Source organism: Aplysia californica, unplaced genomic scaffold (assembly GCF_000002075.1).
Source record: "Aplysia californica isolate F4 #8 unplaced genomic scaffold, AplCal3.0 scaffold00278, whole genome shotgun sequence".
NCBI lineage: Eukaryota > Metazoa > Mollusca > Gastropoda > Aplysiida > Aplysiidae > Aplysia > Aplysia californica.
In genome coordinates, this window is record NW_004797548.1 from 836,145 (window position 1) to 850,827 (window position 14,683).

The 14,683-nt window shown below is 38.8% G+C and overlaps 1 protein-coding gene across 6 annotated transcripts in view; it reads right to left on the minus strand.

Annotated features, from left to right (window-relative positions):
- The window catches only part of LOC101858949 (probable palmitoyltransferase ZDHHC14), a gene marked incomplete at its 5' end in the record, with an annotated part of 28,541 nt that overhangs the window by 6,193 nt on the left and 7,665 nt on the right, over positions 1-14,683 (minus strand). The window contains 6 exon segments of one of the 6 annotated variants that reach the window (XM_005101335.3): positions 3,051-3,101; positions 4,576-4,602; positions 6,826-6,970; positions 10,318-10,369; positions 11,726-11,835; positions 14,114-14,216. In XM_005101335.3, the coding sequence (XP_005101392.2) occupies positions 3,051-3,101; positions 4,576-4,602; positions 6,826-6,970; positions 10,318-10,369; positions 11,726-11,835; positions 14,114-14,216 (488 nt within the window). 6 annotated transcript variants of the gene reach the window in all.

The window sequence follows — 14,683 nt, forward strand, 5'->3', positions numbered from 1 at the left end:
GAGAGAGAGAGAGAGAGAGAGAGAGAGAGAGAGAGAGAGAGAGAGAGAGAGAGAGAGAGAATGCTACTTGAAGGAAAAATTCACAAAGAAAATAAACGAGACAACAGGAGAAAGAAGTGAAAGACAGGATCAGAGAAATCAAAACTGTCAAAATAGGACAGAATAAATGAAGAAATAAGTAAAGAGGAGAATCTGAGATGAAAAGGAAACTAGAAAGTATTTTAGTACTGAAAGAACCTAAATGAGACAAGGGGAAAGATGAGAGGGGTGAGGGAAGGGCGAGGGCGCAGATGAGTAGATGGGAGGAGAAAGCCCAGGGATTTCGGACACTACGGATACCACAAAAAAAAAAAAAGATAGGGGAACTAGAATAAGGAGAGGGACCTTTCTCAAACACAGCGTGAGCATGGATGGAGCGGGAGAGTGGAGGGTGCTCGGTGGGTGCAGGCAGAGAGATGTGAGTGAGAAGACTCCCATGCACAGAGAGAGTAAGAGAGAGGGAGACAGAGAGTGAGAGAGAGAGAGAGACATGCACAGCAAACGTTCTGAGGCTAACCTGGCCCTCACAGCAACTGGCTCTCGCCTGTACCCTGCTCAAGGGTTGACGGCTGTCCGTGTGCCTTCATCGGGAGGGGGAGGGAAGGGTGGAGTGGGGGTGAAACCATGAACAAAATGAGAAACTGAACCAGTGGGAGGGAAAACAGGACCACTTTTGTGCAAAACAATCTGCCTTTACAAGCAGAAGAACAAAGCAATAAAGCAATCAGTAACAAACAAAAAAATAAAATAAAATAATCAACACATCAATTGAACAAAATTTTAAAAAAAATAAAAGAATGCTTCTTTCCAAGCAAAGCAAATCATAGAGGATAAATTAACAAAAAACAATACGATATCATTTGTAAGAGGAAGAACAAGGATCCAAATTCCAAGAATGAAGAGAGGCAAACATTAAAAACAAAAAACAAAACCCAGGCAAAATTCTTAGAACAAAAGTGGCAAATAGACAAAAATCGACAAATCCCAAGAACAAGAGAAGCTAAATACAAAACACAGCCACACACACACACACACATTCTTCTCCCCTCATTCCTCCACTGTCTGTTGGCAAAAGCCTGACAAAGAAAGGATCCATGGCAGTACACTCTTCTTTCTTGTTTATTCTCGGATGGCAAGAAAAAGCTGAGAGACTGATGCCATACACATGTACAACAAGAACAATCTTGTCCTATCGAAGAACGGGAATCTGAAATCTTCCTTAGCAAAAAAATATATTTACGCAAGAAATATATGAATATATTTACAGCAGCTGTTGCATTGAAAAAGATACTTTTTTTCTGTGCGAGATGAGAGTACCTTTCAGAACGGGTGGTATGCCAATAACATTCGTCATTGCATTTAAAAAAATTATTTATTCATGTGTATGACATGAGTAACTTTCAGAACAGAAATTCCTTCAACATTTGCTTCTGTATTTTATTATATATTTTTTTAGTAAGAGTTTTACTGGCACTTGCAACACAATAAGGTCATATAAGTGCCGAAGACTAGGGGTGTTACAAGAGAGTAACAAACACAAAAATGAAGGAGGGAAGATAAAGACGATAAGACTTTTTAAAGGAAAGAAGGAGAAAACCACACCAGAGCACCCGCCAACCACCAACGTATTTTATTTTGATCAATAATTGTTTGTATAAAAGACAAGAGAATCTTTCAAAACTGATTACGCCCCAAAACCACAGCAAACAGAGAACATTGTGTGAGAAGTTTGACAAGTAAAATTTTTTTAAACTGGTGAAAAAAAACTTTGCTCTTTTCTTTGAGAGGGTGTGTGCGTGTGTATGTGTGTGTGTGTGTGGGTGGGGGTAGGGGACACGGGGGTGGGGGTGGGAGAATAAACTTTTAACTCAAATAGGTTTAGTTAAGCTCCTTATCTGAACCAGACTGAGAGACAGATCCTCAACGATTCCTGGTGGTGAAGATGGTAAGCAGACTAAGAGACTATCAGACATGCTCATCAAAGAGGTCAAACACTCCAAGCTGGAGTCACTTGCCCACCACCCACACCATCCACTCAGACAAGACCTGCCAAGTTTGATGACCCACATCACTGATGTATGGGTAAAGATATCCCAGAGTGTGCTCAGACTCACTGAAACTCGCATCTTATTTTTCCAGACTGAACTCACCCCCCGCAAGAAAAGATCACAAAAAAATCCCACAGAAAAAAACCCCTACTACCAAGAAAAACCCTTGAACCCCAACAGAAAAACAACAACTCAGTAACAAAGACGTTGATGGTACCTACAGAGATAGGTAAGTGAGCCACTGTTTAGATTGGCCTTCTCTTCTTAGATATGAGTTTGGGAGTAATGTTGAGGAACAATGCAGACCTATACACATACACGTAAAAATCAAATCAATTTCAAGTGGAAAGAAAATGACGGAGAAAACTCAGGAACCAGAAACATATTCGATCAGAAATATGGGACACAAATGAATCCGTTAAAGAAATCCACTTGAGGAGAGGAGGAGGAGGGAAAGGGGAGGGGGGAGGGTGGCTACACCAATATAAGGCAGTGGCCAACAACAACCAAAACCAAGTGAGAAAGCAGCAGCTCAGGCATAGATACACCAAGGACAATCACACAATCACCACAGAGAGAGAGAACACAACACTGAAAAAAAAATAAACGAACGAAATGGCAGCTGAAGCTAACGTTACACGGCGCCAGCGGGCATTTTTCGCCTGTCATCAGAAAGAAAATCTCCTGCGATATGGATACACACACACACACGCGCGGTAAGTATACAGAAGTGACAACTAATAAAGCTACACACCAACATCACCCCCCTGAGTATGTGTATACAAAAGTAACGAAAAAGGACACAAGAAGAGGGGAAGGTCGGTTGGCTTCAACTTCAACAGCTACGACAACAACATTGGCAGCAAACCAAACCGTCAAAATAAATAAAGGCTACGGTAATGACATGTATCTAGGGAGTGCAGCGTGACCCCAGATGAACTGGCACAGAGGCACGTCACTTACCAAGGTAATCCAGTTGATTTAGGGTCATATCCCAAATATGATTCTTTTTCCCTGGAGAGCATTGAGGCGAAGGAGAGAAAAAGTAGGTTTGCTTTAGGGCAAAATGGAGGGAGAGATACCCCAACAGCCTTCTGGGTGCACAGGCCACAGAGGACCCAAAGCCAAGGAACAAATCCATAGAAAAAAACAACAACAAACCAACAACCCACCAACGTAGAGAAGACATTGCCAGAGCCTGTCAGGTTTCAGCTGTAGTTTAATTAACAGGTAACTGGATTAACACTAAACCAAACACTCACTGAAAAATTTCTTCATCGGATAGAGTACCCATAACCCCCCTCCTTAGAAAATGCTACAAACACACCACAGATCAAATCTTACCCAATAAGGTATAAAACCTAGACAGGAATTAATACAATATCATTAAATACTCATATAAATACCACTTTTGTTGTAAATTTGTCCAGAAAGTAAAATTGATGAGGACAAAGTATTTACATAGAAGTGAAACTAAAAAAAACAACAACCCAGAATCTGAAACTTTGCCTAAAACTAAACCTAAATATTGCTAAACATATGGTGTCTTAAAAAACAAGAGCCTCTGTAACAGTGGACAGTTCTGTTTTAGCCCCAAAGAGAAAGAGCACTAACACAGGAAACAGACAAATGTGACATGAAACAAAAGTAGTTCAATCAACAACAGAGGCACAAAAATGGTAAAATCCCCCAGGGAACCATAATCAATAACAAAAAATAACAAAAAAACAAAACAAAAAGTGCAATTTCAAAAAAAATTTAAATGACTCAATCAGTCAAAGAACCCCCCCCCCCCCCCTGTTTAAGCAGTAATTAACAATAATATTGTTTTCAATTCATTTGCAGATTTTAAAGGGTGAAAACTGAAACCGAGTTGTGCAGCCCAATAGAAAGAAAGATGAAAAATGGTGATGATTCACTAAAGATGATCGGGGGCTGTAAAAAAGTGAGGCGTCCCTTTTTTTTTACCTTCGTTACAAGTGATCCTTCCCATTTAGTTCAAGTGCTACAATATTGAAGACAGAGTAAAGGGAAAGAAAACAATGATGATACAATATATTATACACTCATATGCATGATGAGTGACAATACCGCTAGAAAAATGGGAACTGCAGTCTATGAAGTGCAATAGAGTCACGCAAATCATTAAAAACTAACAAAAGCTAAAACTGAAGAAAAAAAATTAAATCAGGGGTAGAAACACAATAAAGCTAACGACAGCTGGAACTGGAGATCACAGAGCTCTGCTCTATATAATCGAGCTAATAGCAGCGGCCACAAACGAAAGCACGAACCAATGAATGAATGAAAAAGTCACGGAGAGATAAATGAAAAGTTCCCGGGGCACGACGACAACAGAATCGTAACTGGGGAAACAAGAAACCAAGAGGCCATTGAGAGAGAAAAAACAACTGAACGCATGGAGGGCTAAGAGTGGACTACCATGCCACAGAACACATCGATCGGTTCACAAACAATGAGGATATACCTATGCAGTTCTGGGCCGGGATCACTCCTTTTGGTGAGGCAGGTGGCAGAGAAACAAATAAAAGCAAATATATCAGTTACAGCTGAGCCAGGTGAAATGTCTGCCAAGTGAGTTTGTTTGCTAGTCAAGAGAAACACAATGACACAATTAACGGCCACTTTGTGTAGGGAAAAAGTCAGACAGATAGACAGAAACAAGAGAGGGAGAGAAAAGGAGAAGGGCTACTAACCAGTGATACCCTTCAACCACGCATCTAGTAAGGCAAGTGGCAGAAACAAAGAAAAACAAAGAGATCGATTACACAGAAAACAGGTGCGAGTTGGTGAAAATCACCCATGACTTGTCCATGAGGGAAAAATATGATGCAGCATAATGGGGGGTAGTGAGATGTTCCACAAATGTAACGTATGGTGTGGTGAAAGACGAAATGATCGCACAAGTGACATACTATAGACCTGTAGAAAAAATATGAGAGAGATGGCTGTAGATGTAATACCCCATGCCCATTGCCGGATTGGTTCTCAAATAAAAACTGATTGCCTGCCTCGCAGCCTTGAAAACAAACGCATTTGTTTTTCAGGCCGCAAGTCTGGCAATCAGTTTGTGCCACGATGGTCGCTTTTCGCCCTCAATCTGGCTGGCCCCGCCTACCAAACTGAACCAATCGTGCCAATGGGCGTTAGGTATAACACTTGAAATACCAGGACAAGTAAAAACCTTAAATGAACGAAATGTTAAAGGGCAAGAGTAACATTCCGTTACAATGTTTGAGGATGAAAAAAAATTTATGCTGAGAACGATGAAAGTCAAAATAGTAATGCAATTATCAAATATATTTAAATATGCTGAACGCGTGAATCTTGCACATGAATGAAACAAGACCATATCTCAATCTCAAAAACATAATGCATGGGGGGGGGGGAAGAATTGGTTAGAAAACTGAGAAATGGCAATTCAACTGTTATGCTTGTAGAAAAAAAAATGGATTTGTAAGACTAGATACCCAGGGCACAGACAAAATTGGCGTGGGAAGGAAGGAAGTCACAAAATAAAAAGGTGGATGCTGAATACAGGGGTGGGTGATCCCTCACAATACCGAGAAGACAAGCGAAGTGTGGAAATGTTTTACCCTGCGTCCTCAGAGACACATACCCCTCAGACTAGCCGGGGGCCACTAGCGGTAGCAGGGCTCTGGTACTCTAGAAACGTGTATTTGAAGTAAATAAATACAAAAACTGTTGATTTGTTGAAAATAAAAGAAGCTAAAAAAACCCAACCAGTTGTACTCATTGGGAAGAGTAACTTACTTGAATATACAAATCTAACCGAATTTAAAAAAAAGGCCACTGGAAGCAAAACTTTCCTACTGCTGTCACTACAAAGTGAGACTCACAGGAATATGAAAGAAAAATGTTTTAAACATAATTTTCCTACTAACATGGTAGAAAAAAAATAAAGGTAATTAATTCTTCATTTTATTTTGGTCAAGAGTCAGTGCTAAAAACCCTGGACAGCTCATTTTGTTCGTTAAAAGTAAAAAAGTTGGAGTTGAGAGAGTGATCATAGTGGAGGCAAGACAGACAGACAGAAACAACAAGAACAAAAAGAAGTAGGATCTACCAGTGGCGCTTAGTTCTTTGTGAACCACAACCATTCACCTTTACTGCTAAGTTAGGGCATGAGATTAGAGGACAACTGAAAAGAAAACATTGTCAACATTGGCAGCAAATGGGCCTCGAACTAGAGAGTCTAGCCTGGTGATACAACTAAACTATACCGGTCTAAAGACACACCTATTCAAATCCTATTTTCCCCCCCACTAGTTTGATTCTTTTTTCCTACAAGTATGATCAGAAGCCAGAGTTATAGTCTTTTTCTGAGAGTGTTCTTTTTCAGATTACAGGTGCCCATGTATTTTTTATAACGACTGTTGTTCACTAAATGGGCCAATAGGCACAAAACATGTCACTGTGTAAACTGTCAACTTCTTTCTTCTGTTTCACTACAGAGTCCCTTAGAGCCACAAGGGAGTGGGCTTTGTTATCATTATTATAAATGTATAATTAGAATGAACTGTCAAGAATAGCATGTTCATGGTGACGCTCACTAGAGCTGCCGAGGGAGGGAACTTTATCACCATTATCATACGACGCGACACTCACGATAGCAATTGACAGAGGAGAACTTTATTAATCATTAGTATAAGCGTGACATTCGAATGAACAGTGAATATTGCATCATGACACTCACCAGAGCCATTGACAGAGGGAACTTTGTTGTTGATGGAGCCGTCGGGCGACTGGTAGCTGATCATGTCCCGTTTCTTCGGGCTGCTCTCCTCGTTGACCACCACCACCGAGCGGTCGGCCACTGTGTTGGTGCCCATGTTGTTGGTCTGGGAGTTGGGGAAAAATTGGGGTGGGGGTAATAAACAGATGATGTGTTACAAGTAACAAACATTCTTTTAAGTTTTGAGTAAAGAGAAGCGCATCGACATTTGAAACAATCATTTAGAAATGAAAAAGAGCAGGATAGAATTTGAGTTTGAGTAAAAAGAAGCGGTCACTTAGTGCTGGGAAAAGGCAAGATATAAAAAGAGAAATAATAGAGAGAGAGAGAGAGAGAGAAAAGAAGTAGGACCTCACAAAGGCACCCTCCAAAGACAAGAATTGGGGGAGAAAGAACAAAGAGGATTTTGATATGAATTATTAGCTTTTATTAAAAAAAAAATTTTAGTAACCGTTTTACGACACTTTCAACACAATTAGGTCATATTAGTGTTGGAGATTATAGGTAATACAAGAGAATAATACACAAAAAAAAAGAAAGAGGAGAGATCAGGACAGTAGATGTTGATAGAAAAGAAGGAGTAAACCACTCTAGAGCACCTGCAAACCACCCAGTATCAGTCTCTTTCCCCTCTCTTTACTGCAACAAAGCACAAAGGTAAACCCACATACTTGCATTTAAAAAAGGGAGTCTTTTTGTTGTCATTGGAAACACTAAAACAGCTGTCAATTTACTACAGCAAACCATAGCTTGTGCAGAAGTGCCCACACTTATAAGGCTGTCAAATCTAATATCTAATAGTTTGTCTCTGAACTCTCATTACAAGAATTCTGCTAGGAACAATGAAAGGCTTCCATGTCTGGCGAACAAATATGGCTGCTAAACCACCAGCTTTAGCCATCACATATCAAGACAGAGGAGCATACAAATAGCAAGGGAGCACTCTTAAAGAATGAGACAATGACCAAAAAAAACCCCTTGAGGGCGGATTTTGTGAAGCAATGCTTGATGTAAATGGAATGAAAAGGAATATGGGGTGCAATTTACACTTCTCCTTGCCGTTCAGTTTCTATAATAATAGAACAATAACAGCAGCTCTGAAATTACTTTTAGTCCACAACTAAACCTTTGCTCGTTCCTTTTTCAAGCAGAAATGAAAAATGTTTTGTATATAAAAAGCGAAAGATCTTGTCACAATGCTAGCGTTTTAGAGCCTGTAGAATAGCAGCTTGCACTGTATGCTTCCAAGGACGTTGGAATTGTTTCGGAATGCTATCAGGTTTGCTGGGGTAGTAATATAGATTTTAAGCACATAGAGCTTGCTGTTAAGCGGGAATTTGCGCTTTATAAATGCTATATATAATTACACTTTTAAAACTTAAAGGAACCTTTGCTATTTTTGAAGAGGGAAAAGTTACACACCGAATAAACAATGTATCGAAACATGGCTGACATGAGCACAGGTTCACGCATATAAAAAAAAAGTCTTTTTTAAAAAAGAATAGACCAACACCCTACTATATACAAGCAAGTCATTTCTAAAGAAGGAGCGGTGTAGGGCAATGGAAGAGCACACATAGGAACATAACAGTAATAGAAGATTGAGAAGGCTCAACATCTTCAGCAATTTAAACATTACATGATCGTTTCTGGTATTTATTTTAAGTCGAGTGTCAGCATTATTTTTTCACACTCCTGTAAAGACTCAAGTCAATGCAATATTCTATGTTTGGCACAAAATTCAACAATGTAAAAAAAAATATCCCAATACTAAAGAAATGAAATATTAAAAACAGTGCAAATTAGAAATGGCTCTAAATATATAATAAGAAAAAACTCTGAACTTAAAGACGAAAAAAAAAGCCTACATAGAAAGGAATATAAAAAGTAAGATACGAATACCTGAACTTTAACTTTTCTTTGTGACTTTTCTTTAGTCTTTTAGCTACCAGTTGAAAAATCAATAAGCCATTAGCTAATGGGTTGACTAAGATAGGGCTCAAAGACATGAACTGCGCATGATAAACCAAGCCTAGTACTCTCTTGGCCTTTGTTTCACTGTTATTGTTCAATCACAATCCCATTTCCCTACACAGCAACTCTCCCAGGGACCTCGATGGCCGCTAAATACTGAAACGCCAATCGGGCTGCACTTAATCAAAAGTGTGTACAAATGATGATTTCACAGACTCATAAACGAATGACTTTTTCTCTTGAAGATTTTCACTTTTCTATAGAACATCAACTGAGTCGAAATTTCTTCCAAAGAGATGCTTCACTTCCAAGTGACTGGAGCAGTAACCAAAACAACCATTTGTGGAAGACGTTTCTATTTCCAATAAATAAGAAAAAAGACTAACATTGTGTCCTGCCCATAGAAACCTGATAATATCTGCAGATAACTAACTTCATACTAAAAATAAAAAGATTAAAAAAAAAGAAACTTAATGAAACCCATAACTTAACAAGTGTAACATAAGAAAAATAATTTCTTTGAAGATTCAAAGCCATAAAAGCGTTTTTTACTGTCCATAATTAAAAGAAATTAAAGTGCGAAAATCAAGATTTAAGAAAGTTTTCAAAGAAACTCCAGCATTACTCCAGATTGACAACATATAATAATATATTTATATTCAAATCACAAGAAACTGCAGTAGTGTTCTTAAAAAGATGGAACAAAAGATAAAAGTAGACTATATAAAAAAAAGACAACATTAAGTTCAGGAACACCAAGAAAACTAGTCGGTTTCAAGGCAGAAACCTGTTACTATCTTTAAGCTTTGAAGCCTTGACTAAATTCACTAACACATCTTTAGATTTTGTTTAAAAGGAAAAAGGACAAGCGCGCAAAGTTCCAAATAAAACAGGAAAAGCCTGCTGACAATATTTGGAGCACTAAAATATTTGAAGAAACTTATAAGCAAAATACCCTTTCAACTTCTGGCAGTACCCTGTTAGTGCACAACTTCAAACATTTCAAATGAATTGTAAATTTCAATGTCTCACACAATTTATGTTCAATTAGAGCGGGGATATTTTAATACGTTTACAATCATTTTTCTATTTAAATTAATTTTACTATTCAATGAAACTCAAATGCTGCATTGACAAAAAAGAAAAAAAAATCAGATTTGAAAGGAAATCCAGACATACCTTTCAACTTTTTGTCCCGGCACCGGAATTGGCTGATTGGCGAAATAATTGAAAACAGGCTATTCCTGATAAAAAATGTGCACCGATAATAATAAATCTCCTCTTATTTTACCGGAGCAGATTTATAAAAAAAAGAAGTAATTCTAGTGCTCTCACTATCTTGTAACACTGCACAGGCAAGCAGGCAGGCAGGCATGCAGACGGACGCGCACACATGCGACCTACTTTCTGCGTGGAGCCATAGTACTCGTGGTGAGCACTGACCGCATTAGCGTCTTTCTCAGCTTGAACAACACTTACATGTGACACGGGTTCTGGTTCTGGCACTACCATGCCCCGACGGTCAAGCAAGCTGTGGAGAGGAGACAGGCAACAGAATGATAACTGGTCAGTGACTCTTTCATCAGGACATAATTTGGTAAGATCAAGTACAGCTCCCCTCTCCCTCCCCTCTAAAAATTTTGGACCTAGTGTGACATCGAGGGTTGGGTTCAAGTGTGGTTGCAGCTACGGCTTACAGCAACAGAAAACAAGAGGGCTGAGATTGTTGTGATGCACCATAGCATGGGTGGGGGTGGGTGGTGGGGGGTGGTGGGGGGTGGGGGTGGTGGTGGCTGCGATTATTTACCTTTAACCATAATTCTTATGAGCTTACTTTTAAAAATTGCAAGATCTATCGTATATACCTAAGGAAAGAGCTTTTTAGCAAACTAACCAAAACCTTATCTACACACATGGACCAATAGAACATTGAAAGGGAATATAACAAAATAATGAACTAGGGACTTTCCCATGATGCTTTTGTTTTATTTGTTTTAGTTACACTTTTATGGTACTTACAACACAACTGGGTCATGTAAGCGCCGAAGATTAGACCTATTACAAAAGCGTAACAAACACAAAAAAGAAGGAGGAGAGATAAAGAAGATAGATGTTTGACAGGAAAGAAGGAGCAAACCACATCAGAGCACCTACCAACCACCCATATCGACGCTTTTATGGTTTAAGTAACACAGAAACCCCCCCCATTTTACACCACGTCTATTGAAATAGTTGTCAGAACAATATGAATCTGTCAAACAGTCATGTGATCCAAGTTTCTAAGTTCCCGCCAGTTTCCAGGAAATCAGTTTTTTCCCTTTCCCTCTACAAAGGATGTCATCACACTAACGTGGTTAGTGCCCAAGGCTATCAGCGTGTCCTGCCCTGTTTTAAATAATCTTTTTCTTTATAAAGAGTATTACTGCATTTACAACACAAATAGGTCATACAAGTCCCTCAGATGACAGGTGTTACTAGAGAGTAAGACACAAGTAATAGAAGGAAAGAAGGAAGAGAGGAAAGGATGATAGAATGATGTTTGACAGGAAAGAAGGAGCAAACCACGCTAGAACGCCTGCAAATCACCCAGTGTCCTGCTGTGGGCAGGTGTGTTTTAGTAATAGTTTTACGGCACTTGCAACACAATAAGGTCATATAAGTGCCAAAGATTAGAATTGTTACAAGGGAGTAACAAACACAAAAAAGAAAGAGGACAGATAAAGATGATAGATGTTTGATAGGAAAAAAGATGCAAACCACACTAAGGGCAGATAAAGATGATAGATGTTAAATAGGAAAGAAGAAGCAAACCACACCAGAGCACCCGCCAACAACCCATGGTATGTGTGTGATAGTGAAAGCCCTGCCAAGGTACCAAGGTACTCACCTCGGAGGGTTCGGTCCACACAGCACCCCGAGACAGTTCTTGAGGAGAGAGCCTTTACTGAAGGGGTTGAAGTTGTCTTGACCTCTCTTGGCTGTGAACGTGCCTTTGATCTGAGGGGGGAAAGCATAGCGAAAAAGTAAGACCATGTCTGAGATAGTTTTAATTTTAGTAACAGTTTTACGGCACTCACAACACAATTAGGTTATGTAAGTGCTGAAGATTAGAGCATTTTACTCGAGAGAAACATACATTGGAAAGATAAGGGAGAGAGATAGGGATGCTAGATGTGGTAAAGGAATGAAGCAGAGCAAACCATACTAGAGCACCGACCAACCAAAGTGTGTTAGAGTCAGAGAGAAGAGAGACACATCGATACAATAACTCGTTGGCCTATGAGTCTCGATCTAAAGAGTCTGGCCTAGAAGACCCTGTGCATCCGGCACCGGGGGACATTATTTGGTGACAGACACATTAAGGATTATTTTGTATTGGGGGAAAAGCGAGGCAGATAGACAGATAGACAGACAGACAGACAGAACAAAGGAGGGACAATAAAGAAGTAGGAGCTGCCAGTGGCACCTTCCAACCACCCGCCCCATTGATCTGTGTGAGGAATACAACACGACACTTACACTCAGTGTGTATTGTTATGATTGTAAAAGATTGTAAAAATGTTATGCTCCCTTTAACACAATTTAGATCATTAAGAGGGCAAACTTTTTTTTACCCTGCCTGTCAGGGTCAATTTGAGCTGAATGGGGAACAACATCTCAGCAGATGGACGAAGATACTAGATTAAAAAAATAAATTTGCACAACACATGAATCAAACTCATGTCTTCTGCATGCAATGGCAAAGGACCTGACTATTACATCACAGATGCCAGTGTGTACTGTTGGGAGAAAGAAGTATTTCGTATGTGTATGTGCAAATGTGCACATGTTCAGTTTCATTATCCCACTTTTGTGTCTGAGCAAACAAATGCATTTTAAGGAGTATGAATGCACAAACATTAATCAACATTTATTAAAACACAGACATAAAAGCCATTTTGAAAACACACAAGTGAAAGTTGTCAAAATTACCTACATTTATATAAAACCCAAATATATATTATATATTTGAACCATTACTTACTGTATTATGCCACACATTTTTGACCCCATTAACAAACCATTGAAGTAAAAAAAAATATTGTAAGTATAGAATGACGATATAAAAAGAAGAAGGATAAAAAAAGGTAGAAAGAAGAAACAATGGACAAAAAAGTTGGAAGAGTTTCATAAATGTAGCAGCACCACATGCATCCAGAGTACAAAATTGGGAAATATAATAAAGTGCACGTAGGAGAAATGAAACCTGAAAATGGTCATAAAGCAGAAATTTGCACCTGGGTACAAGGTATGCCAAGGCCTTTTCTTTCTAAAGTGCTAATATTTGCCACTCAATAACGAGCCTTTCAATTATAAATGATCTTATTACGTTTGTCAATGAACATTTTTTTTTCTCGCTAGGAAAATTAAAAAAGAAAATTGATTAAAGAAAAATATTTAACACGAAGGAAGCATGAAAAAAAAGAAAGAAATAAAACAAAATAATAAATAGAAGTTAATCAAATGTCGCAGACATTGATAACAGTTAATTGACTGTTTGGATATCTTTAAAAAGAATTTTTTTAATTGAAAACTGATGATTAAAATGAGGTCAAGGCAGAGACCAGCTGGTACCCTCCTTGCCAGGAGGAAAGCATTTCCTCTAAACTAGAAGAATTACTCTTGAACAAAGAGATTCTTTCCCATGTCACTTCAGTTACTCAATGTTTTAAAATTAATAGGACGGAAATAACCAGAATTGAAAACTAAAAAACACCATTCAACCATTCTGGGACCCCCCCCCCCCCCCCCCCCCCCCCCCCCCCCCCCCCCACGCACACACACCTGAAAATAAGTTTTGATTGGCCCTTTCAGCAGGTAATACAAGTACTTTTTCCCCCTTTTATTTATTAGGCGTTTGTCACTTCTGAACAATGCCATTTTCAAAGCGAACCAATATGACTACAATTAACAGCATATGAGTAGATTGTTGCTGTTGGCTTCGATTTAATAAAGCAATCAACATTAATAGTAAATGGAAGACGTTAATATTCATAAATTCCTTACCATTCACAGATATTAATGTTCAGTAGAAAACAATGTTTCAATGACTGTTATAGTTTTTAGGCTCATATTCCTGCACACAGCAATGGTGAACCAGAAGGCTTAGGAAACTATGCATAGAGATCTACACTCTTTTATCAGCAACAACCAGTTAACTTTTGCCAACATGAGCACGCCTTGCTCATCCGACTTCTGCAGAAACTACTGGGGACTTTTGTTGAGCATTACTCACATCTTCATTGGTGGTGAGCTCAGAGGCTGTCAGGTAGGAATGGAATCCCGCCAGGCCCACCACAGACCAGATGGAGAAAAAGCACACAAGGGCCTCTATCACAGTGAGGTCAGAGTTAAGGAACATGGGCTTGGAGAAACATATGACCTGCCACAAGCAACTAAAGAAGCACATACAACAGTCCAGTGCAAAAAAAAAATCAATCAAAATAGGAAAACAGAAAACAAAAGGACAAAAAGTGTCATAAAGGAATACACAGAGGAAGACGGTATGATATGCAAAAGCAAGTAAAAATAAACAATTAGAATAAAGGAATTGGGAGAAATAAAAAAAACGCAACAAAGATATATACACATAATATGACAACGGCAATAAGGATATGGGCAAGTATCTGTCATATACTAGTCCCCCTTTTTCCATAAGATTCATTCTAAAAAAATACTTTCATCATATCTAAAGTCACAGGATAAATACCTTTACTTCATTAGTCTCTTAACCAGTAAGTCATGAAAACAAAAAAAAAGACAGTAATAAAACCCTCAAAAACCAACACTGACTGAACCCCCCCCC